We start from the raw sequence: 24670 nt of genomic DNA on the forward strand, positions 1-24670 counted from the left end.
TCCCCCCACGCATCAGTAAGCAACAATGGCGTCCTGCCTAAGAATTAGACAATATCAGTGAACGAACTTGGACGGGCTGTGAGAGGAGGGAGGGGGGGGGGGGGTTCAAGGTGGAGCACTTACCCCCAACCCCCACCCTCCCTCCCCCCACCGCCACATTCCATGCCAGCCAGCTCCAAAGAGTACCCATGACCTCAAAAACTTAACATTTGGCATCCAGCGCCAAGCCAGAAAACGCAGAATGCTCTGGCGTCACACACACCCCTCTCTAGCTCCCCGTTACCCATAACCACCAACGAACCACCAACGTAAACCAACAACGACGATGTACCCCCAGCAAAGCCATCACCCTCCCCCCCCCCAGTCTCCAACCCCCATGAACGTGGCCTCAACCCCCTCCTCCTCCTCCTCCTGCTCCTCCCCGAAGACAAGACAGTGAACCAACATCCGTGAGCCAGAGAGGCGTATCCCATCACCACTCCCATGATGCCCAACCCACACCACCTGCACTGAGCCTGCCTGTAATTACCTAATGGTAGTCACAAGAGTGTTACTGGACATTGTGCCCTGTCAAACTACATGCCACTCTACTAGAGAGTGGGCTTCTACTACTATATATCGTGTATATCATATATGGATATATCGTATGCTTCTTGCGTAAGGTGTGGAGTTCGGGGCCACACCACCACATACCCGCACCGAAGCTCAACATAATCCGCCTACCGGAACCTCTATGAATGAAAGCTCCAGGTATGTGGGGGGGGGGGGGGGTAGGGGTGCTGCTAGTGGGGGGCAGGGGTGCTGCTGGTGGGGGGCAGGGGGGCAGGGGTTTACGATGGCGGTAGAACAGGTAAGCCAATACCTACAGACGGACGGAATGATAAGATAGCACAGAAAAAGATAAGAATATGGGAGGGAGGTAGGGGAGAAGGGAGAAAAGAAGGATTATAAACAATCACCTACGACCGTACACTCCTTAATGGAAACTAGGCCGCCATAACCAAGGGAAGATGTACAGGTTTCGTGAGTGTCGAGGTATAGATATTTGATATATCGGGGCTGACTGAGGTACAAACACCCAACTGGGAACACCAGCGGCGGGCCAAGTCACTCACGGCCGTGAGTGACTTAAGTAAAAGGGAAAAGTGTAAACACTTTACACTTTTGTGTAAAGTGTAAAGTGTTTTAGGGGGAGAGAGAGAGAGAGAGAGAGAGAGAGAGAGAGAGAGAGAGAGAGAGAGAGAGAGAGAGAGAGAGAGATATTCAGCTGTGAATGGAGGGGAGGTATGAATGAAAAGTTCCAGTTAAGCCTTGAGAGAGTTGTGAGTTAGGGGGGAGGAGGAGGGGGGGGGGGATGGGGGTGTCCATATGATGTGGCGGAGAGGGGGGGGGGAATGGGTAAGGTAAGGTGGAGAGTGGCGAGGCACCAGAGTGCCAGGAGAATGTATTGAGGGGAGATAGGCCAGAATGTTGACGGACTTTAGGGAGGGGGATATTGGTTTGAGGGGGGTTGAAGGGGAGGGGGTGGACGGTTGGGGGGGAGGAGGGGGGGAGGGGGGGTTTGAACCAGACAAACAAGATTGAGGAACGGTGTTATTTTTTGTATGTACTAATCAAAACTGACCAAACACCAGTGTGAGAGGGGGAGAGGAAGAGGGAGGGGGGGTTGGGGCATATGGGGGGAGGAGGAGGGGGTAGATGGGGATGCCCCCCCCCTCCCCATCTTACCACAACGTGCTTAAAAACCACCAGAAAGGTAGGTGCAGCCTCTCCCCCCCCCCCCTCCGTCACAGGATACACTACACATATTTACCTAACATTCGCTAAACCCACAACCCCTCCCCCCCCCGTTACCCCTCCTCCCCCACCCCCCACCACGAGCTGACCGCCCCAGCGGCCGACTTAGAGATGTGAATGAATGGCATTTTCTCAAATCTACCCCGCAGGCACCTGGCCGCGCTGTTGCCACATCTGGCCGTTCTCACCCACTGGTCCCCAGATGGCATCTCTCCCCCTAAACCTCACCTTCGGAGGGTTCTGGGGTTGTCTTGGCCGCCGTGCCCGCCACCGCCATTGTTCTCCACATTCTCCGCGCGACCACGCAACTTAACGGCGGGGATTTGCACGACTTAAAACCTTTAAATATACTCAAAACATTCGGCGCTGGGAGTCGGTCGGTCGGTCGCCCGCCATGTTGTCGAGCGGGGGGAGAGAAGGGGGATGGAAGGGGGGGGGGGGAAGGGGGACAAGAACGCCAGCTCTCTGCTGTTGTGTTCGTTCAGTTTCACCAATATTACCACCACACCAGGGGGGTACCTTTCAGGGGGCTCTGGCTCCCCCGTCTTCCCAGCTATTGTCACCCCCCTCTCTTCCCCCCCCCCTCTGTTGCTCGCTTATGTCTCCTCCTCAACACAAGACACGTTACTCCACCAATCATCACACTGCCTTAGACACACATATATACAAGCATCATCCAATAGCATCACGAGTCTCTTGCTTCTTAGAAGAGAGAATGATCAGACTGGTAGACAAGCATCTCTATATGGCCGTCTTACCTGGTCGTGTACACCTGTGTGGTGCCTGGCCGTGTACACCTGTGTGGTGCCTGGCCGTGTACACCTGTGTGGTGCCTGGCCGTGTACACCTGTGTGGTGCCTGGCCGTGTACACCTGTGTGGTGCCTGGCCGTGTACACCTGTGTGGTGCCTGGCCGTGTACACCTGTGTGGTGCCTGGCCGTGTACACCTGTGTGGTGCCTGGCCGTGTACACCTGTGTGGTGCCTGGCCGTGTACACCTGTGTGGTGCCTGGCCGTGTACACCTGTGTGGTGCCTGGCCGTGTACACCTGTGTGGCGCCTGGCCGTGTACACCTGTGTGGCGCCTGGCCGTGTACACCTGTGTGGCGCCTGGCCGTGTACACCTGTGTGGCGCCTGGCCGTGTACACCTGTGTGGCGCCTGGCCGTGTACACCTGTGTGGTGCCTGGCCGTGTACACCTGTGTGGTGCCTGGCCGTGTACACCTGTGTGGTGCCTGGCCGTGTACACCTGTGTGGTGCCTGGCCGTGTACACCTGTGTGGTGCCTGGCCGTGTACACCTGTGTGGTGCCTGGCCATGTACACCTGGCCAAAGGTAAATAACGTCAGCAAATATCTTCACGGTGGTCACAAATTAATCAAATAAAACTCTCGCCGAACATAAGAATACATGACATTACAATAGGTCTACTGGCCCATTCATCAGCTATATGTACCCATTCAAACTCATTCACATAGGTATAGGTGTCTGTATGTGAGCGCTCACCTAGTTGTGCTCGCGGGGGTCGAGCTTCGGCTCTTTGGTGCCGCCTCTCGACAGTCAATCAACTTTGTGTGTGCAATTACCTAAGTGTAATTACATATGTTAGTATGCATTTATGTATAACTTGAGATTTTAAACATTCCAGAGACGTTGTTTGTCCCCCCCCCCATTTACGTTGCCCAGTAATTCGTCCTACAAATCAACAATCCTGTTTCCTAACCAGTATTTACCCAGGTATTTTTTTAAGCAAAACTCATCCAACGTGTATCCATTGTTTTGCGCTCTATTTTGTGGTGATATACATAGCACCATATTCATATCCCCTTTGTTACTCATTCATCCATGTGTATATTTCGCAAATTAAGCTCTGGTTCTCTTCACTATACCTATATAGACCTGTTCAACATATATCAACGATATTAAAAATACAGGAAAACTTCATAAGACTCATTGGCACCCAGACAAAGCAGCTCCTGTTTACATTCACCCAAACTCATTTATAATGTATAACCTGAGAGTACGTCTCAGATCTACCTTTGTGTGTGTGGCTTAAGAATTCCTCTTATTACTTCCCCCTGCGCGTCAGTCTCGGTCTTCCCCCTCACTTGCAGTCCTGAACACGCCAGGTGTGGTCAATAACCCACTGTCACTACCTACTAGGGGGCCAGATGTGGTCAATAATCCACTGTGACTACCTACTAGGGGGCCAAATCCACTGTGACTCCCTACTAGGGGTCAGATGTGGTCAATAATCCACTGTCACTACCTACTAGGGGCCAGATGTGGTCAATAATCCACTGTCACTCCCTACTAAGGGCCAGATGTGGTCAATAATCCACTTGTCAGTCCCCACTAGGGGCGCCCCAAGTACAAGTCAGCTAGGGACAGATCGCGTGCTTCAGGGGGGGGGGGGCCTGACCATGAGGTATGGGAAAACTTACTGATGGTGGAGGCTAGTGTATGGGAGGAGATGGTGGAGGACCTGACTGAGGGAGATAGCGATTGGTGGAGGTTGTATGTGTTGGCCGGGATGGAAGGTGATGGGAGGGGTAGAGGACCGAAGGGTGGAAGGAATGGAGATAACAGAAATGTGGGAAGAAAGGCATAAAACGCCTGTGACAATGGACGGAGTAGGGTGAGTGAGGGAGGGAGGGAGGGGAGTGGGATGGAGGAATGGGACAGACAAGAAACAATCCCGGCGGGTCAGTGGGACAGGAGGGAGGGATAGGAGGAGGATAACCCCCTCTCTCTCTCCTCTCTCCTTCCCATTAGAGGGGTATCAGTGAGTAACATCAAGGCCAGGACCGCGATATGAGAGATTAAGAAACAAGACGAGACCACCTTTCGACCCCCCCCCCCAAAGAGTCAAAAGGGGTGGAAAAGGACCCTAAGGTTCGTCTCCAGAGCGACAAACAATACCAAACCCACAATTAAACGAAAACAAATTGACCCAATAACAAGACGGAATCTAATAAGAAAAATAATTAACAATGCTGGCGAAAATTAGGTCTGGAAAAAGGTATTTGGGAGAGAGGAGGAGGAGTTCAACGGAGTCTAAGAGACCGACCACCAGACATCTTGAGATTATCTTTGAGATGATTTCGGGGCTTAGCGTCCCCGCGGCCCGGTCCTCGACCAGGCCTCATGCAAGCAACCCGTCCCCTCAGAGCGGTCACCACGTTGCAGAAATGATGAACTAAATTCCCTAACCAATTCCCGGGTTCGATCCCAGGCGCCGGCGAGAAACAATGGGAAGAGTTTCTTTCACCCTATGCCCCTGTTACCTAGCAGTAAAATAGGTACCTGGGTGTCAGTCAGCTGTCACGGGCTGCTTCCTAGGGGTGGAGGCCTGGTCGAGGACCGGGCCGCGGGGACACTAAAGCCCCGAAATCGTCTCAAGATAACCGAGGAAGACCCACGAAAACAACCTACAAACAGCCCGTCAATACTGGCCGCCGCTGTCAACCCCACAGTACAGCAGATCTTTTAACGTTGAGGTATTTTTCCCACGCCAAAAAATATTAGATTAGCGACTCAGAACGAAGTGTCCATGTAGCACGGGCTATGGTGAGCCCGTAAAGAGGTTAGGTAGTGATTTGTGGCCGAAAAGTGCATAACCAGAGTGTAATCATGAAGAAAAGTTGGCCAGTAATCGCTCACCCCCCCCCACCCTTCCCTTCTCCCTCCTCCTGAGACGTGATATCTTCCCCCCCCCCCACACATTGAGACGTGATATCCTCCTCCCCCCTCCATTCTGAAACGTGCCTAAGCCCCCTCCCCCACCCCCAAACACCCTTGATCATCGTTACAAGTACCGGAAGGACTTAATCGTTTTTGCCACAATCGCTCGCCCACCTACACCTGAGCTTACCACTACACCCACCCACACCTGAGCTGCCACTACACCCACCCACACCTGAGATGCCACTACACCCACCCACACCCGAGCTGCCACTACACCCACCCACACCTGAGCTGCCACTACACCCACCCACACCTGAGCTGCCACTACACCCACCCACACCTGAGCTGCCACTACACCCACCCACACCTGAGCTGCCACTACACCCACCCACACCTGAGCTGCCACTACACCCACCCACACCTGAGCTGCCACTACACCCACCCACACCTGAGCTGCCACTACACCCACCCACACCTGAGCTGCCACTACACCCACCCACACCTGAGCTGCCACTACACCCACCCACACCTGAGATGCCACTACACCCACCCACACCCGAGATGCCACTACACCCACCCACACCCGAGATGCCACTACACCCACCCACACCCGAGATGCCACTACACCCACCCACACCCGAGATGCCACTACACCCACCCACACCCGAGCTGCCACTACACCCACCCACACCTGAGCTGCCACTACACCCACCCACACCTGAGCTGCCACTACACCCACCCACACCTGAGCTGCCACTACACCCACCCACACCTGAGATGCCACTACACCCACCCACACCTGAGATGCCACTACACCCACCCACACCTGAGATGCCACTACACCCACCCACACCTGAGATGCCACTACACCCACCCACACCTGAGATGCCACTACACCCACCCACCCACCTGACAAACAATGATTCAGTAACGCAAATTAGATTTACATAAACATTTATAACTACCAAATCTTACAAACAAATGTAACGTTTCTGGAACATAAACCCCGTCACACACACGTGAACGGACGAGGACGAGAAGAGCGAGAGAGAGAGAGCGAGAGAGAGCGAGAGAGAGCGAGAGACTAAAAAACACACACACCCAACTACTCACCCGTATCTTATGTCTATTGAGAGCGTCGCGGTCACCGGAGTTCTTGGCATTGCCCAGGTAGAGGTGAGGAAGGATCTCGACAGGGAAGCCGAGGTCGTCGAGGGGCATGTCTCTCCCTAGGGAGGAGTCGCACGCGCCCTCGACCACCCCCTCCTCCTCCGCCTCCAAGCAGGTGATACGCAGGCTCTTCAACCCCACTATGGGCGGCTCCGAGGGCAGCACGGACTCACACCACTCTGGGAACCGCGACCGGAACTCATCGTATCCTCCTGTGGCCAAGGAAGAGAGACTCGTATTACGGGAGGAAGAAACTTTCCTTAGCATCATGTTATAAAGTCATGGAACAAAATTTCTCTGTCAAAGATTGCGCGGGAAACTACGACGTCCCGCGAGCGACCCCTCGCCATTTTTTTGGGTCTACGGAAAGGTACAAATAAGAAATAGTTTTAGATATTTGAAATACAGTGCGGGTGATGGCGGCCTTGGGGAGTAGTAGAACTCTTAAAACCCTCTCCAGGTATGTTCCAGGTAGCCTGGCTGGTACAATGTGTGGGGTGTTTCGTAGCTCAGCTAACCACCTTCTTTTAAGCCAGACGGCCGGTAAGCGTGCGTGCGTGCGTGTGTGTGTGTGTGTGTGTGTGTGTGTGCAAAGTTCTTTGTGTGTGTTTACATATACATGGGGGGTCGGAGAGAGAGAGACGCACACAACCAGGCGAGTACATAGGTGTGCATATAAGCTTAGACGGAACGTAAGAGCTAGTAGTTCGATCCTGCAGACACAAATGGGGTTAACACACACCCGTATGTAACAGAAACCCACATATACAACCACCCACCCACCCACACACCACTCCCCCCTCTACCACCACACACACAACCCCCCCCCCCCTTCCCTCACCCTCCCCGTGTGGGTGTACACACGCAGGCACCCCCCGCCCCCTGTGGGTATACAAGGGGTGACCCCCCAGACCCACCGTCACACACACCATATATGAGCTAAACTCAACATGAAGGAAAGTTGGACTGGTCAACCGGACCTGCATTCTTCCACATTCAAGACCCTTCCCCCCCCCTCCCCTGACCCCAAACTCCCCCCCTCCCCCCCTCCCTCTGTTGTGGGGAGGGTGCCTTGTAGCGTAGTGGTGGGTGTGGAAGCAGGCTAAGGCAAGGGGGCTAAAAGGCAATGCAAGAGTAACAACACCACTACTAAACATCTGTAAACAATTAGCACCAAACATCTGTAAACAATTAGCACCAAACATCTGTAAACAATTAGCACCAAACATCTGTAAACAATTAAGAGTCAACAAAGCAGACATGGAGCGTGAGGAACTGAAGGAGAACAGATGTGGTTGGGCTTTGTAAACCGCTTTATTGCAGCCATAAGCACCCTCCCACCTTTATTGACTTTACCATTTAAATATTAATAGGATGTTTATCACGCCTGACATCTCCCCCTCCCCCCCCCCAAGGCCGGGCTCGGGGGAGTAGAACAACTCTCGAAACCTGGTTACCTGGATGATATCCAGCTAATCCAGGTATCCAGGAAACCCTCTCCAGGTATGCTTCGGGAGGGTCAGGAGTCGTAGCATTAGACCAGCGAATGTTGCTAAAGGCGGGGCTCCGGAAATAGAGCTCGACCCTTCGGGCACTCGCTCGTAGGGACGAAAGGTGCACATGGGCTGTGCACCGGGGCAGTGTACTATGCCCGGGCGTGAGCGCGCGCGCGTGCTGAGCGTGCACAAACCCAGGTCTGGAGTCGGCCCCTGAGCATAGCGGTCATAATTACCACACATTCCTACACGTCCAGCACAGTGGGGAGAGGGGGGAGGGTAGGGTGGGAGGGGGGAAGGAGAGGGGGAGGGTAGGGGGGAGGGTAGGGTGGGAGGGGGGAAGGAGAGGGGGGGAGGGTAGGGTGGGAGGGGGGGAAGGAGAGGGGGGGAGGGTCAGTGGAAATAGTGAAGATGAAGATGGTGAAGATGGCTGTTGCAACGGTCAGTTTGATGGTGACGGTGAAGGTGGTGTTGGTTGTTAGCTGGTGGAGCTGGAGATTCAGGAGGAACCAACAACCACAAATGGCTACAACAATACAAATACTGATCTATCAGGCACCACCATGAAATCGACATGTCAAACCGGAGGGGACGGAGCCACGCGGCCCAACAAAACTATCAAGAGTTCCTCGAGTATGGAGGACATTCAAGGCGTCCTAGACTTTGGCTAAAGCAACCGGCTCCAGAGGGCTCCGGCTTCTGCCGGATCAGCACAGCACGCAAGGGCCTGTTGGACACACTTTTCCTCGTGAGGAGAAAGGGTAGCAAGATAAGAAAAGGGGGAGAAAGGCAGCGGCGTGAAGGAACCAGTTACGACTAAAGAGGGGGGGGGGGGGGGGGGGGGGGTGTCATCACCCTACTCTGGACTCACCTTTCAGTTAGTATACTACACACTTACTCATTGGCTCAACTAGACAACTCATACACCCTTCACTCATCTACCCCCCTCCCCTCCCCAGCATATCAATCTACCCCTACTACCAACACCCCCAAACTACACCTTATATCGCCTAATATACAATGGTGGTTTATATATATAAATCGTATTAAAGGCCCAATCAGCCTCTCTCTAGTACCAACTAGTACAGTGTATAGTCAATCAACAAGTCTTCCAAAGTCTTTAGCTAGGCTACACAGCTCCATATAATTTTAAGTGCCATACCCAAGTGCCAGGGTGTGGCCAACAGTGCCAGAGTCACACCAAACATTCAGGAACTAGACCCTAAATATTCACCCCCACCTTAGCAGTATTAAGGGGTTATACGGGCCTATAATAACCCTCAGAGGTTGTAAACAAAAGTTATAACCAATGTACAAACTGTTGTACACAAAAACTGTACATATATACAGCTCTCCAAATCTATAAACAAAGTCATTATTAAATCCAGAACAGCGTACATTTATTTTATATTTCAATTAAGTACAAGTGTCGTTCCTTAATTGATAGTCCTACAACGATGGGGGACTTTTAAAGGTCCACCCAACAACATAATTCATTCATTGATTCGGAGATGGCGACACCCATTCATTAAGTCGGCGGCACACATTCATTCATTCATTCATTCAAAGCAGCGGCCATTCATTCACAAAGCGGTGGGTGAAACCGAGCGTAAAGGGAAAAAGTAGGCTTAAGACGTGGGGAATGGTAGGAAAATAATATGAAGGGGGGGATGAAAGGAGACTAGAGGGAGGGTCGGGGGGGGGGGGGGAGGGGGGATTAATTAGGCTAGCAATGTCACAACAATTGCTATTATGTACATTGTTTCATCCATTCACTGTCATCCACTATTCACTATTCAGTTGCATATAGTCCTGGGGACCATTCAGGCTTGTTCGCATTCAGTATCATATTGGGCTTTGTATAATTGTAATTATATGGGTCAGTTTTAGGCTATTCTTACTATAAATATATTTATATATATATTTATATATAATTAAATATATATTATTTATAAAGGTGTAAACTTTGAGTCAATTAAACAAGTACAGGTATTTGTTGATAAAGATTTTGATTGAAAATGGGACAGGGAAAGTGGGACTGATGAGTAGGGAAATGTCAAAGTGGAAGGAAGAAACAAAGAAAAAAAGGGAGGAAGAGAGAGAGAAAGAGCGCGTACAGATACTAGAATGGATTGATAGGGGAGGAGGAAAGAACAGATTAAGAGCCCCAAGGGGAAGAAGAGGGGGAAAAGGGTACCTCTACCCTCCCTGGGGGCCACAGAGGGGCACCCTCCTCCACCTTTTCTCTCATTCATACGGTTGAGAGCCAGTTGCCAGTGATGAATTACAGCGCCAGCATTTCTCCAAGCCAGCACACCAGACACCAGACTCACACCTCTCGCAGCGTTCCATAAACACTTCCTCATTAAGAGGTACAACCCAGGAACAATAGACGATATCAAGATCTCCGGATATCACACTTGCACCAAGAGGAGGAGGAGGGCACTCCAGAGGGCAGAAGATGCCCAACCTCATCCTTGAATAGGCAGAAATACTCAATGTTTACCTCTAAAGAAGAATAGTTCATTATTCTTAACGAATCAATGGTAATATAAGATACAAGAGCGGTACAATAACAAGGACGCCATCTTTCTCTCTCTGACAATAGGGAGAAAACATTTAGCAGAGTACAAGCCGATGCTCGACGCCCCGTGATGCGCACTTGTTGACCGCTCCGTCAGAGCGCGGTCAGCGCACCTGCCTCATACAGGTGTGGAGGACGACGACCACCAGCACCTGCAACCTACCTTAAACCCGCCGCACCGGCCACCCACCCCACCATGCCCCCCTATCCCACCCCCTCCCCCCTCCTCTCCGGCTCCTCCCTAACCCAAAAAATTCAAAACCCATTAATTCATAACAACCATAAACTTCCCAATATACTATATACCTCCGAAGAAAACCAATTGTTGCATATCTTAAAAAAATATATATAATATCACGGCCTATAAGAAACCATTTGCGTAATCAAGACAAGCAACCTGCGTGTTGAAGCTGCTGCTGGTAACTCAACCCTTAATTATGATGTGTGTAGCCGTAACTCAAGCCTAGCCTAAGCTACTCCTTATATCCACCCCCCCCCCACCCGCGGCTTAATGCTACACCGAGCTCAAAAACTTCCCAACTTACTTTTTTTTGCGTGCGTAGAAATATTTTGGCATTTTATTATACAGTATATAATACAGTGCAACCTGGAGTATATATACACGTATATACATACGTACATACACATATATACATACGTACATACATGACAAACACACATAATTCCCTAAACATCATTTTCACATCTTGAGTTTGATTCGATACCTCTGGTCAAGAGGTATCGAATCAAACTTAACCATTTATTCACACTAACGCCAATTAGCCTAGGCCTAATTTCGTAAGATAACAGATGAATGTGCGAGTGGGTTGGAGGGAGGTGCGGGGGGGGGGGGGTCAGGGCATCAAAATCATCAGTATTCATCCCGGGAACCACACTATTCATCCGGCGAAGAGGATGGCGCCTGCCTGACGCAGCCCCCACCCCCCTAACACCTCAACCACTCCCCCCACCCTTCGGGGCATGGCGAACAAGCTCAAGATAAATGAGCAAGGTACAGGAAAAGTGAGTGAGTGTGTGAGTGAGCGTGTGCGCGCGTGCGAGCGCGTGAACGCGACAAAATACAAGAGAGATTAGAGACATGTGAGAGAGAGAGATATAGGGAGGGATAGAGAGAGAGAGAGAGAGAGATGAGAAGTAGACAGAGGGTAGATTAACTGTGGAAGAATTCAACTAAGAGAGGGTGTATCAAAGAGCGTGAGGGATGCTGGAAAAGCAACCCCCCAGAAAACGGGACAGGGAATGGAGGAAAGGGGAAGAAAAAGAGAGGTAATGCTAGAGGAATGACCACTGGCGGCTGGAAGGGAGACAAATTCCCACCCCCCATCAGCTAGACTTTTCAGGGCGAGGCGAGGCATGATGGGCCTCTCACCCACAACGGCATCAGAAGGATAAACGTACCTAATTCACTGCCAAATTTGGTCTGCTCCTCGCTTGTCCCACTTATCCCTACTCAACCCCTTTCACCAACAAGTGGGCGTGTGTCCCTTCACCTCCGAGCACGCCCGTCGTACCCACACACGTTGCTGGCCACTATGTATCAAAAGAAGCTGCGTCGAGGGGCGCAGAGCGAGCCGTGCCGGCAGGGGCGCAGAGCAGCCGTGCCGGCAGGGGCGCAGAGCAGACGTGCCGGCAGGGGCGCAGAGCAGACGTGCCGGCAGGGGCGCAGAGCAGACGTGCCGGCAGGGGCGCAGAGCAGACGTGCCGGCAGGGGCGCAGAGCAGACGTGCCGGCAGGGGCGCAGAGCAGACGTGCCGGCAGGGGCGCAGAGCAGACGTGCCGGCAGGGGCGCAGAGCAGACGTGCCGGCAGGGGCGCAGAGCAGACGTGCCGGCAGGGGCGCAGAGCAGACGTGCCGGCAGGGGCGCAGAGCAGCCGTGCCGGCAGGGGCGCAGAGCAGCCGTGCCGGCAGCATCAAGTGCAAATTAAAGGGGCAGTGTGGTGCACGAGGCTCCGCCGCAGGCCACCACAATGAATGAGTATATACCCTGGGTTGGCCAGAGACTCCATTACTAGCCTGGTCATGCCCTGACCGGCCCCACCTGAAGCCCGCGGCGGGGCAGGCATACTCCGGAGACCTTGGGGCCCACACACACACCAGGCAAGACGGTAGAAATAGCCTAAGCGACTATCCTTTAGGAATGTTTAATTTAATATTATCTCAATAAACTTTAAGATAGAGGAAGAAATTCTTGATAAATATATAAGCAAATCATGTCAGTCTAGCAAAAATGTAAATAGTTCATCGGAAGACCTGGTTAGGTACTGAAAACAAAACCATTACAGTAGCCTAGTTTCTCGCAACAGTAAATTCAGATATATCATTAGTCAGGGTAATGTTATTGTAAAACACGCACCATAGTATTGTCTGGGACCGACAGTCTGCGTACGTGTGTACATGTACTCCCCTAATAGAGCTTCAAGAGTCGAGCTCTAACGTACTGGTTCCGCTTTTATACAATCAAATTGAGTGCACGTTCCTAAGCTCATTGGGCTCTCAAATCTATATCTGTAAGTGTTTATGAACTCTCCATCCTTCACTATTTCTATATCTGTCGCCCGTTTGGGTATGTACAGCAGTTAAACCTGTGCCCCTTCGTTCCTGCAGCACCCATTCCTAATAATATCAGTGTCCCACCCTGCCCTATCACTTCCGAGAATTTTGTACGTAGTAATCATGTGTGTCCATAACGCAGTTACCTTCCAATTTTAACAAGGTTTATTTGCATTTTCCTCTTAAATACCTCTTGGCTCTATAACAATTACCAGACGCGATTGATCTAGTGCGACACGTGTATATTCATATATTCATTTAATATTCACATAACACGATATGTGAATATTAAATTAGCAAAGAAAAACATTAATAGTAAACCCAATACAGTCCAGATCAAAAGCTATAGATACCAAAATAGCTCTGAGAGTAGCATAAGATACAAAAAGTGACAAATCCTTACGTAGCATACCATAGAAAGACTTATCCATGAACCGGATACCAAAGAGCAGCCGCCCGCCCGACTCCGTACCGCTGTGTTCAGTTTCCAAGGTCCAGGACCAAACAGGTTTCAAGTCGCCGGCAGAAGCGCCCAGCAGGTTCTCCAGTTGGGGGAGGGTGGGGTGGGGGGGAGAGAGGGGACATGGGAGACGAGGGGGGGGGGGGATAAACGGGTGAGAGTAGTGGAAGCGATAGAAGAGGTGTGAGGGAAGAGGTACTAGGAAGAGTAGGGCTAAATGCAAGAGGGGCTGGAAAAAGGAAAATGCGAGTAGATGGAGGGAAGATTACAGGCAAAACGAGTAGGAAAAATAGATTGGAAATACACGGGATGAAAATTAACCTAGCCAGATCGACAGGAAAATAAACTTTAAAGACATTTTAAATAAGTTTTAAAAGTTAAATTTATTTAAAACATTTTAAATAAACGTCTTATTAAAAGGAACAAAAAAAATACATTTAGCTGATTAGTAATCGAACCTCACAGGCCTAGGCTACAGAGTTCAACGAATTATCACTTTCCAACTTCGCCTCACCATGGTGGTAATTTTCCATAGGCTACACCACCTTCTAACCTACCTCTCTGCTAGCCTCACCCTCCCAACTTTCCTCTTTGAATATAACACTAACACCGATTCCTTTAAAACATATTTCCCTTTCCTCCCCCTCTCTCAATCCCTATTCCACTCTCCTGCCAAACTTCCCAACCTACTCTAACCTTCTGTTTGACCTCTCTCTCTCCTCCCATCCCTCCCCTCCCCTCACTTCAAGGCCGGGAACGCCCCTCTGGAAAACCGGTTCAGCTACGCCATGGAGCCAACTGTGCCTAATTTCCCCAGACCAGAGCGCATATCCTTCCCTTCATCCCCTCCCCCAACCTCCCTCAATGGCATCTATAGCGTGGTGAGGAAGGGAAGGAATGGGGGAGGGATGGTATAGATGTGGAGGAAGGGTTGGAGAGGGAAGCAATGTCAAGAGAGGAGAGAGGGAAAGATGAGGTTAGGGCGGTGGGCAAGCAGGCAAGTTGAGAAGGCAAAGTGTGACGTTTAAGGAGGCTGTTGGGAGAAGTATCACACAGCTGGGTTCGTGAGAGGAAGGAGAAAGAGGGCAGGGTCGAGATGGGGGGGGAAAAAAAAAGAGGGGTGAGGAACAGTGGAGGGAGAAAACCACGCGTACATCAGAACAGATAAATTAAGAACTTTCAGTCTGCGAGTGTGAGTGGGGGAGAAGGGAAAAGAAAGGGGGGGGGGGTGAGAGGAAAGAGGATTTCCTCTTGAAATCTTAATTCCTCCTTTAATCATCCCTGGTATCCATCCAGTACACCTTTTTATTTTTTCCTAGTTTCCTTTTTCTATGGCCAAGTTGATGTTGGAAGAGCCTCCGAAACTGGGTCAAGATACGTGTGGTGGCGGCAGAAATAGTGAGATAGGGGGGCCGCGGTTCCCACTCTCACTCTATCGATCCGGCGCGCTGAGTCAGACCTTGAAACGCATGTACATGCACACTCAAAACGCGCGCATGTACATAAACACGCGCGCGCGCGCACACATGGAACGACATGCACGTCAAAGAGAAGAGACAACATGTACAAGACACACTTGCATCAGCCTATGAACGACAACTGCTAGCCTAGAGGCTGTGGTGCACATACTAAAACAGAAATCCCCAAAAGTAATATCAGCTAGGCTACCAAAACCACACATGAAACAGACAAACATATACACCCTGCCTTTCCCAATTTGCACAGCCGTACGCACAAATGTAGGCAATTTCCAAGCCCTACGTATTTACTTTAGGCTACATCATACGAGGCCATCGCTACGAAATTTTGTGCAAATTCTGCTGAGGTGGAGGAACCGAGGAGGGAGTGCTGCGATGGGGAGCGACAGGCACATTGTAGGCTATAGACCTAACGCGAGCGCTGCCCATGCTCTGCCTGTGACATTTACAAACATTGTCATTACCAGAAAGTTAAAATGTTTCACACGTACTTGGGGTTAAATGGGCTATTGATAACTGCCCACGGAACTATAACCCCTAATGTAATCGCGGTCAATTTAACGCTTCCTAGGTCTAATAAGGCGCTAAGCCTTTATGGACAGTAACAAGAATATGAAACGTTAGACATTATGCACGTTAAACTGGACCTAAGACAGGTTATTGATGGGTGTATTTCCCTCCCCCCCCCCCCCCACTTTCATTTGTAATACACTTTCAATAGTATTAAATGTGGACTCTTCCATGTAAAAGTCTATGCTATATAAAAAGTCTAAGCCTCCAACATTGGCCAAATGCTCGTTATTCCTGAACACGATCCCCCTCTACTCTACTCCACTCCACTCTCTCCCTGTTTATGGAATATGGAATGGAATGGAAGCCGTGGAATAAGTACACAACGGTTATACTGCCAACCTAAAGCCTAATGCAGCACTCTTCACTTTTCCCACTATGACAACACTGTCAATTCAACATTGACTCGCCCTCCCCCCCAACAAATGTTACTCTGAAGCCATTTATTGCTGCACAAAACTTCCTGAAAGCTTTATCGATTCGCACAAAGTCAGACAAAGCCCCTGTCATTAGAGCTAAACGATTTCAAATGAATAGAGATTTGAGATTTGACGGGAATTCAGCGCTTCGCGCATAGTTTTAGATTCGATAATTATAGCAAGACTAGACTCCTCGATTCATGCAGAACTTCTTAACACTGGTCGATAAAATAGCCACATACGTGCGCAAGAATTGGCTCTTCCTCACAAAGCAGTCATAACAGTGGGTCTTTCACTCTTGTACAGGCTTAGATATATTGAGTCGCAATCAGCCAACCCCCACGGCTCCTCAAGCAACCAGCCAACCCCCACGGCTCCTCAAGCAACCAGCCAACCCCCACGGCTCCTCAAGCAACCAGCCAACCCCCACGGCTCCTCAAGCAACCAGCCAACCCCCACGGCTCCTCAAGCAACCAGCCAACCCCCACGGCTCCTCAAGCAACCAGCCAACCCCCACGGCTCCTCAAGCAACCAGCCAACCCCCACGGCTCCTCAAGCAACCAGCCAACCCCCACGGCTCCTCAAGCAACCAGCCAACCCCCACGGCTCCTCAAGCAACCAGCCAACCCCCACGGCTCCTCAAGCAACCAGCCAACCCCCACGGCTCCTCAAGCAACCAGCCAACCCCCACGGCTCCTCAAGCAACCAGCCAACCACCACGGCTCCTCAAGCAACCAAGCCCGCAAGAGTACTTTGATTGGCTTCCCGTTTGACCGAGGAGGCAGAAGGTTATCAAAGAAGTATTGTTAAGCTTGGCTAAGAAAAATGTGACACTCAACACGGGCTCAACAACGTTCTTGTTAGCAAATTTGTACCAAAACCATCTATCTTAAGAAGATTAAGACCAAAAAAAAAAAAGTTAGGAGCACAGGAAACAAGGCCTTAGATAATGAAGAGGATAAACCTAATGTTATTCTAGAAATTACTGTAGTAAGACATTTCATTGTATTATACAATATTAATACCTAGACTAGGCTATGGAACCTATTACAGACAGAACTTAATAATCTGGAAGCACAGTTTTAAGTATACAAATTGATAAGGTGCATTAATAAATGGGATTTTTTTTTTAGCACAAGGGTTGAAAATATAAAACCACGAGAGAACTCTTAGAAATATTCAAATTAGGCTAAATTTAGGTTAAGAAAATGTAGAAGTTTGGATGAAAACTTTAACGGGCATCACAAATGAACCAAACAATACCACATTAATTTTTTTTGAATAGAATACGCTTAAGAAATAACGCCTGCCAGAGAAAATTAAGAGAACTGCAGTTCTCTCAATTTTTAGGGCCTAAAAATGATCTTTTAGGGCCTAAACTAGCCCTGGGTGCAGTGCTAGTTTAGACCTATAGTTCCTATATAAGAACCCACAACCGAGCCAGAAACCAAGGGGGCGTTAGTAACAAGAGTGAAACCACAGGTAGGTAAAGCAGGTCCTAGTCACTGGTTACTTCACACCAGGTCGCTAGGGTGAGCGACCAATCAGAGCTGCCCGACGCCCACTTCCCCCTCCCAACCACCCGTCGTCATCGCTGCCACCTGCTTCTCTCCTTCCTCTGCCTCGTACGTGGGCGAGCGGAAACAAGGAGACGGAGGGTGGGTGACGTGTGGGCATGTTGTCAGTGTGGAAGGCCTTGCGTTCGATAAGTTGATCTGGTGGAGGTGTCAGGGGTAGGAGGAGGAGGATAGGAGCGAGTGCCAGAGGGGCCATATTAGATCTGTACGAGATGCAAGGCTAGCAGTGCCACAAGCAGGGCCAGCAGTGCCAGAGAAGCAGGGGGGGGGCTAGTAGCGCCAGAGAAGCAGGGGGGGGGTGCTAGTAGCGCCAGAGAAGCAGGGGGGGGCTAGTAGCGCCAGAGAAGCAGGGGGGGCGCTAGTAGCGCCAGAGAAGCAGGGGGGGGGCGCTAGTAGCGCCAGAGAAGCAGGGGGGGGGCGCTAGTAGCGCCAGAGAAGCAGGGGGGGGCGCTAGTAGCGCCAGAGAAGCAGGGGGGGGCGCTAGTAGCGCCAGAGAAGCAGGGGGGGGGGCGCTAGTAGCGCCAGAGAAGCAGGGGGGGGCGCTAGTAGCGCCAGAGAAGCAGGGGGGGGCGCTAGTAGCGCCAGAGAAGCAGGGGGGGCGCTAGTAGCGCCAGAGAAGCAGGGGGGCGCTAGTAGCGCCAGAGAAGCAGGGGGGGGCGCTAGTAGCGCCAGAGAAGCAGGGGGGGGGGCTAGTAGCGCCAGAGAAGCAGGGGGGGGGGGCTAGTAGCGCCAGAGAAGCAGGGGGGGGGCTAGTAGCGCCAGAGAAGCAGGGGGGGGGCGCTAGTAGCGCCAGAGAAGCAGGGGGGGGCGCTAGTAGCGCCAGAGAAGCAGGGGGGGGCGCTAGTAGCGCCAGAGAAGCAGGGGGGGGGCTAGTAGCGCCAGAGAAGCAGGGGGGGCTAGTAGCGCCAGAGAAGCAGGGGGGGCGCTAGTAGCGCCAGAGAAGCAGGGGAGGCGCTAGTAGCGCCAGAGAAGCAGGGGGGGGGGCGCTAGTAGCGCCAGAGAAGCAGGGGGGGGGGCTAGTAGCGCCAGAGAAGCAGGGGGCGCGCTAGTAGCGCCAGAGATGCAGGGGGCGCTAGTAGCGCCAGAGAAGCAGGGGGGGCGCTAGTAGCGCCAGAGAAGCAGGGGGGGCGCTAGTAGCGCCAGAGAAGCAGGGGGCGCTAGTAGCGCCAGAGAAGCAGGGGGGGCGCTAGTAGCGCCAGAGAAGCAGGGGGGGCGCTAGTAGCGCCAGAGAAGCAGGGGGGGGCGCTAGTAGCGCCAGAGAAGCAGGGGGGGCGCTAGTAGCGCCAGAGAAGCAGGGGGCGCTAGTAGCGCCAGAGAAGCAGGGGGTGCTAGTAGCGCCAGAGAAGCAGGGGAGGCGCTAGTAGCGCCAGAGAAGCAGGGGAGGCGCTAGTAGCGCCAGAGAAGCAGGGGGGGCGCTAGTAGCGCCAGAGAAGCAGGGGGGGCGCTAGTAGCGCCAGAGAAGCAGGGGGGGCGCTAGTAGCGCCAGAGAAGCAGGGGGGCGCTAGTAGCGCCAGAGAAGCAGGGGGGCGCTAGTAGCGCCAGAGAAGCAGGGGGGCGCTAGTAGCGCCAGAGAAGCAGGGGGGCGCTAGTAGCGCCAGAGAAGCAGGGGGGCGCTAGTAGCGCCAGAGAAGCAGGGGGCGCTAGTAGCGCCAGAGAAGCAGGGGGCGCTAGTAGCGCCAGAGAAGCAGGGGGCGCTAGTAGCGCCAGAGAAGCAGGGGGCGCTAGTAGCGCCAGAGAAGCAGGGGGCGCTAGTAGCGCCAGAGAAGCAGGGGGCGCTAGTAGCGCCAGAGAAGCAGGGGGGCGCTAGTAGCGCCAGAGAAGCAGGGGGGGCGCTAGTAGCGCCAGAGAAGCAGGGGGGGCGCTAGTAGCGCCAGAGAAGCAGGGGGGGCGCTAGTAGCGCCAGAGAAGCAGGGGGGGCGCTAGTAGCGCCAGAGAAGCAGGGGGGGCGCTAGTAGCGCCAGAGAAGCAGGGGGGGCGCTAGTAGCGCCAGAGAAGCAGGGGGGGCGCTAGTAGCGCCAGAGAAGCAGGGGGGGCGCTAGTAGCGCCAGAGAAGCAGGGGGGGCGCTAGTAGCGCCAGAGAAGCAGGGGGGGCGCTAGTAGCGCCAGAGAAGCAGGGGGGGCGCTAGTAGCGCCAGAGAAGCAGGGGGCGCTAGTAGCGCCAGAGAAGCAGGGGGGCTAGTAGCGCGAGCCACAAGAACGGAGTGAGAAGCAGAGAGAGCAGTATGAGTGAGGGACTGGGCGTGTGGGCGGCTTTCGTGGTGCTGGCGACGGTTGCCATGGCATCACGCCGCCTACTGCCTCCACGCCCATATGACACACGCCCACAGCTCTACACCGCGCCTGGTGCTGCTTACACGCCCACAGTCACACGCTGTGAGCGCCCACACGACCTGGCGGCCACGGCCACACTCCACGCCTCATCCACTCCGCCTTCTCTCTATTACTTTGTCTAACAATCCATTTCCCCACAACCCTGCCCTCATCCGTCAGGTGGGATGGAGGAGAGAAAATATGACAGAGAAAAGGAGAAATAAGGAAAGAAAAGACAAATTGTAAGCGGGGGAAACGAATGCTATATCAATCCACACTGAAAATATTCAAACTGATTACAATTCCTATTAAATAATAAAGATGAACAGGCGATCACTGATAGGACTAGCACACATTCCTCCCCCGCTTCCTAGCCACTACCCGCACCACAGGAATGGGTGAGGGGGGAGGGGAGGATCAGCTGAATAATGCAAGGTGCAATAATGGGTAGAGGGGTGATTGGGCAGAGGGGGGGGGGAGCAAAGTTGGGCACGAGGGCAGTAGGATAGTAGTGCGCTAATGCTTGGGGGAGGGGAGGGGGGGGGGAAGTGATAGGTAAGAGTATTGGGGGAGGGGAGACGGTGAAGAGGATGGGAGGAGGGAAAGCGGGAGAAGGTGAAGGGTGTAAGATGTGGGGGGGAGGAGGGAAAGCGGGAGGTGGTGGGGGGGAGCAGGAGATGGTTGGGGAGGAGGGGGGGGGGAAGAGAAGGTGCGTGGGGGGGATAAGGTGCAGGGGGGAAGGGGGGAGGGGGGCCAAAGACGAGGGGAGGAGTAAGAAGGTGGAACGTGGCATTGCACCTTATGTGCTTATCAGTGAGTCATTATATAACTTCCGGCCAGCGAGGGTTAAGGAGGGTAGAGGTGTGAGGGGAGAGGCTAGGGGGGAGAGGTTGGGGTAGAGGGGATCTTTATGATCATGTGGATGGAAGGGAGGGAGATAAAGATGAGACGGTGGATGCTGGTGCATGAATGCTGGAGAAATTAAGAGTGAAAGAAAAGAATTGTGGTGAAGCGAAGCCAAGACCTACAGAGAAAAGATAGAAGCATTATTAGACAATACACAATCGGGAAAATGATAGAAGAGAAAAAAAAACATGAACTATGACTTAGTCAAGATAAACTGGAGGGTAAGAATATTTTCAACACCACACACATACACACCACCTCAGCATCCTAATAATCCTTAGCAAAATTCAGAACAGAAATCGTCAATGGCGCTCTAGCTATCCACTAGGCTTCACAGCTCTCGACTCCATTCTTTTTACCTCTTTGAGATCAAACTTACTGTGCATCGTACTTGCAAACAAATATGTAGATATATTTCAATGTTTACAAGTACAACTGCTTACCTGAAACAAATTTTGGTATGTAGCCTAATGCTACAGTCTGACAAAGCCACCTCCACCCAGGTTATGCTGAAGTGGTAAATTAGAAAATGTAAGCTCTACTCCCAGAGCAACGATATGCAAGTTTTTTACCCTACACGCCAAACTGGACTCGTTCAACCGAGGGCCGGAGAGGCGCCAAGAAGTATATATAAAAAAAGAACAATGAAATTGCTTGGCTATCTGGGAATGGTGTAGAATGTGTGGCCACCACATCCTTTGCCACCACAACAGCACCTCTGCCACCACAACAGCACCTCTGCCACCACAACAGCGCCTAGATTAAGCCTATAACGTGTCAAGTTACAAAACTCCATTTACCAAACACCGCAACAACAAAATAACGCGGGGCGACAGAGAAACCCACACGTGGCAACAACTTAAAAACCTCAGGCAAACACACACACAGTAAATACAAACATGAGATGAGCGAGAGGTGATGGAGGGGGAGGAGGAGGAAGAGGGGTTCCCAGGAATATCTAAACAAGAAGTCATGTTGTTGGTACCAGGGGAGAGGGGGGGGGATAAAACTAGCTCACCATTATCATTATAACAAGGTTGGTTGGGGTCAAGCCACAGGTGCGCAAACTGGCCTAACTTGTAACTACGAGTAACGATAAATCATATTATCGGGTATACAAGGAGGGTCATATAACACTTTTTGATCCTATGTGCATATAGTTGTGATGACCATTCCTCCCCACATTAAACATCCATATTTGTACACGCTGGATAGACTAGGCTATTGGAATGCAAATTAATTTATATTTTTCTGCATTAAAAGAACTCTTTTGAAACGCTTTCCAGGACTAATGGGTATTTGCTTCGATCCGAGAAGCGGATTGTTGTGTTACGTACGATAACAAGATTAAAACCATCCAGCTGGTGTTTATGTAATACTTTGTTGTGTCCACAACACACACTTGGTCAAAACCATTTCTCTAAACCTGTCAGCACTTTATTCATTGGCAAATTGGGCAAACAAAATTGTCGAACAGCGACTCGCGGAATTTCCATATTAACCTCTTAAGGAAATGACAATTCAAGCTAACTTGCTGCCGCCTCAAAATTCCATTCATAAACCACATACAAAAAAAAAAAAAAGCTTCTGCTCCTTTGGCGTGCGCCCCCCCCCCCAGCGGTGAGAGCCCCTGGAGGAGGCAGAGAGAGGGAAGAGGAGGAGGTAGTGGAGGTGGGGAGGGCAGGTCTCTTCTCCCTCGTACTCCGTATTGATTGTTTTGGCTGGACTGGCAACCCAAGCCGGGCGCGTGGGTGAATGGGTCCTGTTTATGTATTCTTTCATTCACCCCCCGCACTGGCTACACCCTCCCAGCACTACCTTCTCCCTCCCTCCCACTCGTCACTGCCTCATTTTCCTCCCACTAGTCATTACCTCTTCTCCCTCCTACTCGCCGCTACCTCCTCCTCCCTCCTACTCGCCGCTACCTCCTCCTCCTCCTCCTACTTGCCGCTACCTGCTCCTCCTCCTCCCTCCTACTCGCGGCGACGTCCTCCTCCTGCCTCCTACTTCGCGGCGACCGTCCTCCTCCCTCACACTAGCCACTAACGCCTTCAATGTTAACCGTAAAATCACTAAATATTTATTTCATTAAACGGGGTAAACTAACCATGTATGTGTCGAGGTGCAGCTGCGTCCTTGCCTAGCTAGGCCGAGACTGCACCTCATTATCTGGGTAAATCGTCAACCCTCCTCATGTGATCATGTTATCACCAAGATAACCCTGCGCTTAAAAACAAACAGCAGCAAACACTAGTGCAGGTCGGGCCCAGAACCCATACAGAGTGACTGGGCGAGGAGAGCCAAGGCCACACACTCTTCTCTAGAGGTGCGGTTATTGAACATTCCTCAGATTCGTAACACACATTCATAGGACATTAAACAGGACGCGCTTACAGATACCGCGCCCCGGCCAGCTGGCTCTACGGGAGCAGTCCCCAAGACTGACATGTGATAAGTGATAGAGCAACGATAAGACGCTATAATAGTGTTTGCCACTGACCTGTGAACCTAAGTGTACTAACTGTCTAATTTAATCTTTGTTTTGTCAAGATTCCCCCGATGGATTCAATGGTGTTATGGATGAACATTGTGTGCGGCTACCAGACAAAATATTGATGTAGAAGAGAGGGTGATAATGAACCAAGAGTGCCAGGAACACAGCCTACCTGACAAGCAGTGCGCGCTGCACCCTTCCTGATTGAACTTCCGGCACAGGATGCTCATGAGGGTGGGCGTGTGAGGGTTGTAGGCGTGGGCGTGGTCGTAGAGGACGATGGGGACACACTGGTGCAGTCTGGCCAGGCGGTCGCCGCCGTCAGAGGCCAAGTGCCGCACCACCTGCGGGAGACTCAGCTTGCCGGAGGCCAGGCGCCGCAGCATAAGGGACGGTAGACCCACACTGACGCCGCCGCGGATGTGACCCGCAGCGTAGTCGTCCGCACCTCGACAATCTAGCACCAGTATCTCCTCGACGCCATGCGCCTGCCGCAGCGCCTCGCACAGGAAACTGGCCTCCACCACCGGCGCTGCGCTCACCCCGCTCATGCTGCTGGCGCCGCTGTATCCTGCTGCGGCCTCACCATCAAGAGAAGGCATGGCGGAGCATGGGCACTCCACGGCTACTACTGCTCTTCCAGGACATGTACATACACTTACTGCGACATCAACTGTGACTGTCAAGCACCAACGTCAACACACTTTCCAAGCACAGCTCAACAAGACACGTCTTCACTCCAAGCAGCCGTACCACCATCTGAATTAGCAGACCATTGATGAAAACGTCCCTAGTACGAGCCGTGGACGTCACTATCTGTGGGTGACCAATCCCAGCGCAGCAGCTTGTGACGTCAACCAATGAGAGCTGGCCTTGCGGCTCCCATTCTGGCGACCAATAGTAGAGTGCGGCGAGGGCCAATCACCTCGAGTTCTTCTTGATGACGTAAGATTACCTCTAAAAGGAAAGCATTACCAAAAAGCGCGGGAAGCAGAGAAAACATGAATCAATCTGATCAATATTTTACACCGTATGTAAACACGCCACCACACGCGTTACTCATATACTAACTCCATTTAACAACTTTTTTTTTACCTATCGGTACGAAACGAAAGTAAACGAAAAAATCTGACATTGTGGACATGCAGCGGACT

The 24670-nt window shown here is 51.8% G+C and overlaps 1 protein-coding gene across 1 annotated transcript in view; it reads right to left on the minus strand.

Annotated features, from left to right (window-relative positions):
• The window catches only part of LOC123760016 (dual specificity protein phosphatase 7), a 45454-nt gene extending 21159 nt beyond the window's left edge, over positions 1 to 24295 (minus strand). The window contains exons 1-2 of the mRNA XM_045745375.2: positions 23689 to 24295; positions 6595 to 6863 (exon numbers count right to left, since the gene is read on the minus strand). Coding sequence (XP_045601331.2) covers positions 6595 to 6863; positions 23689 to 24118 — 699 coding nt within the window. The 5' untranslated portion in view covers positions 24119 to 24295. The remainder of the gene's footprint in view (positions 1 to 6594; positions 6864 to 23688) is intronic.
• Between the last annotated feature and the right edge of the window lie 375 nt (positions 24296 to 24670).

This window comes from Procambarus clarkii, chromosome 16, assembly GCF_040958095.1.
Source record: "Procambarus clarkii isolate CNS0578487 chromosome 16, FALCON_Pclarkii_2.0, whole genome shotgun sequence".
NCBI lineage: Eukaryota > Metazoa > Arthropoda > Malacostraca > Decapoda > Cambaridae > Procambarus > Procambarus clarkii.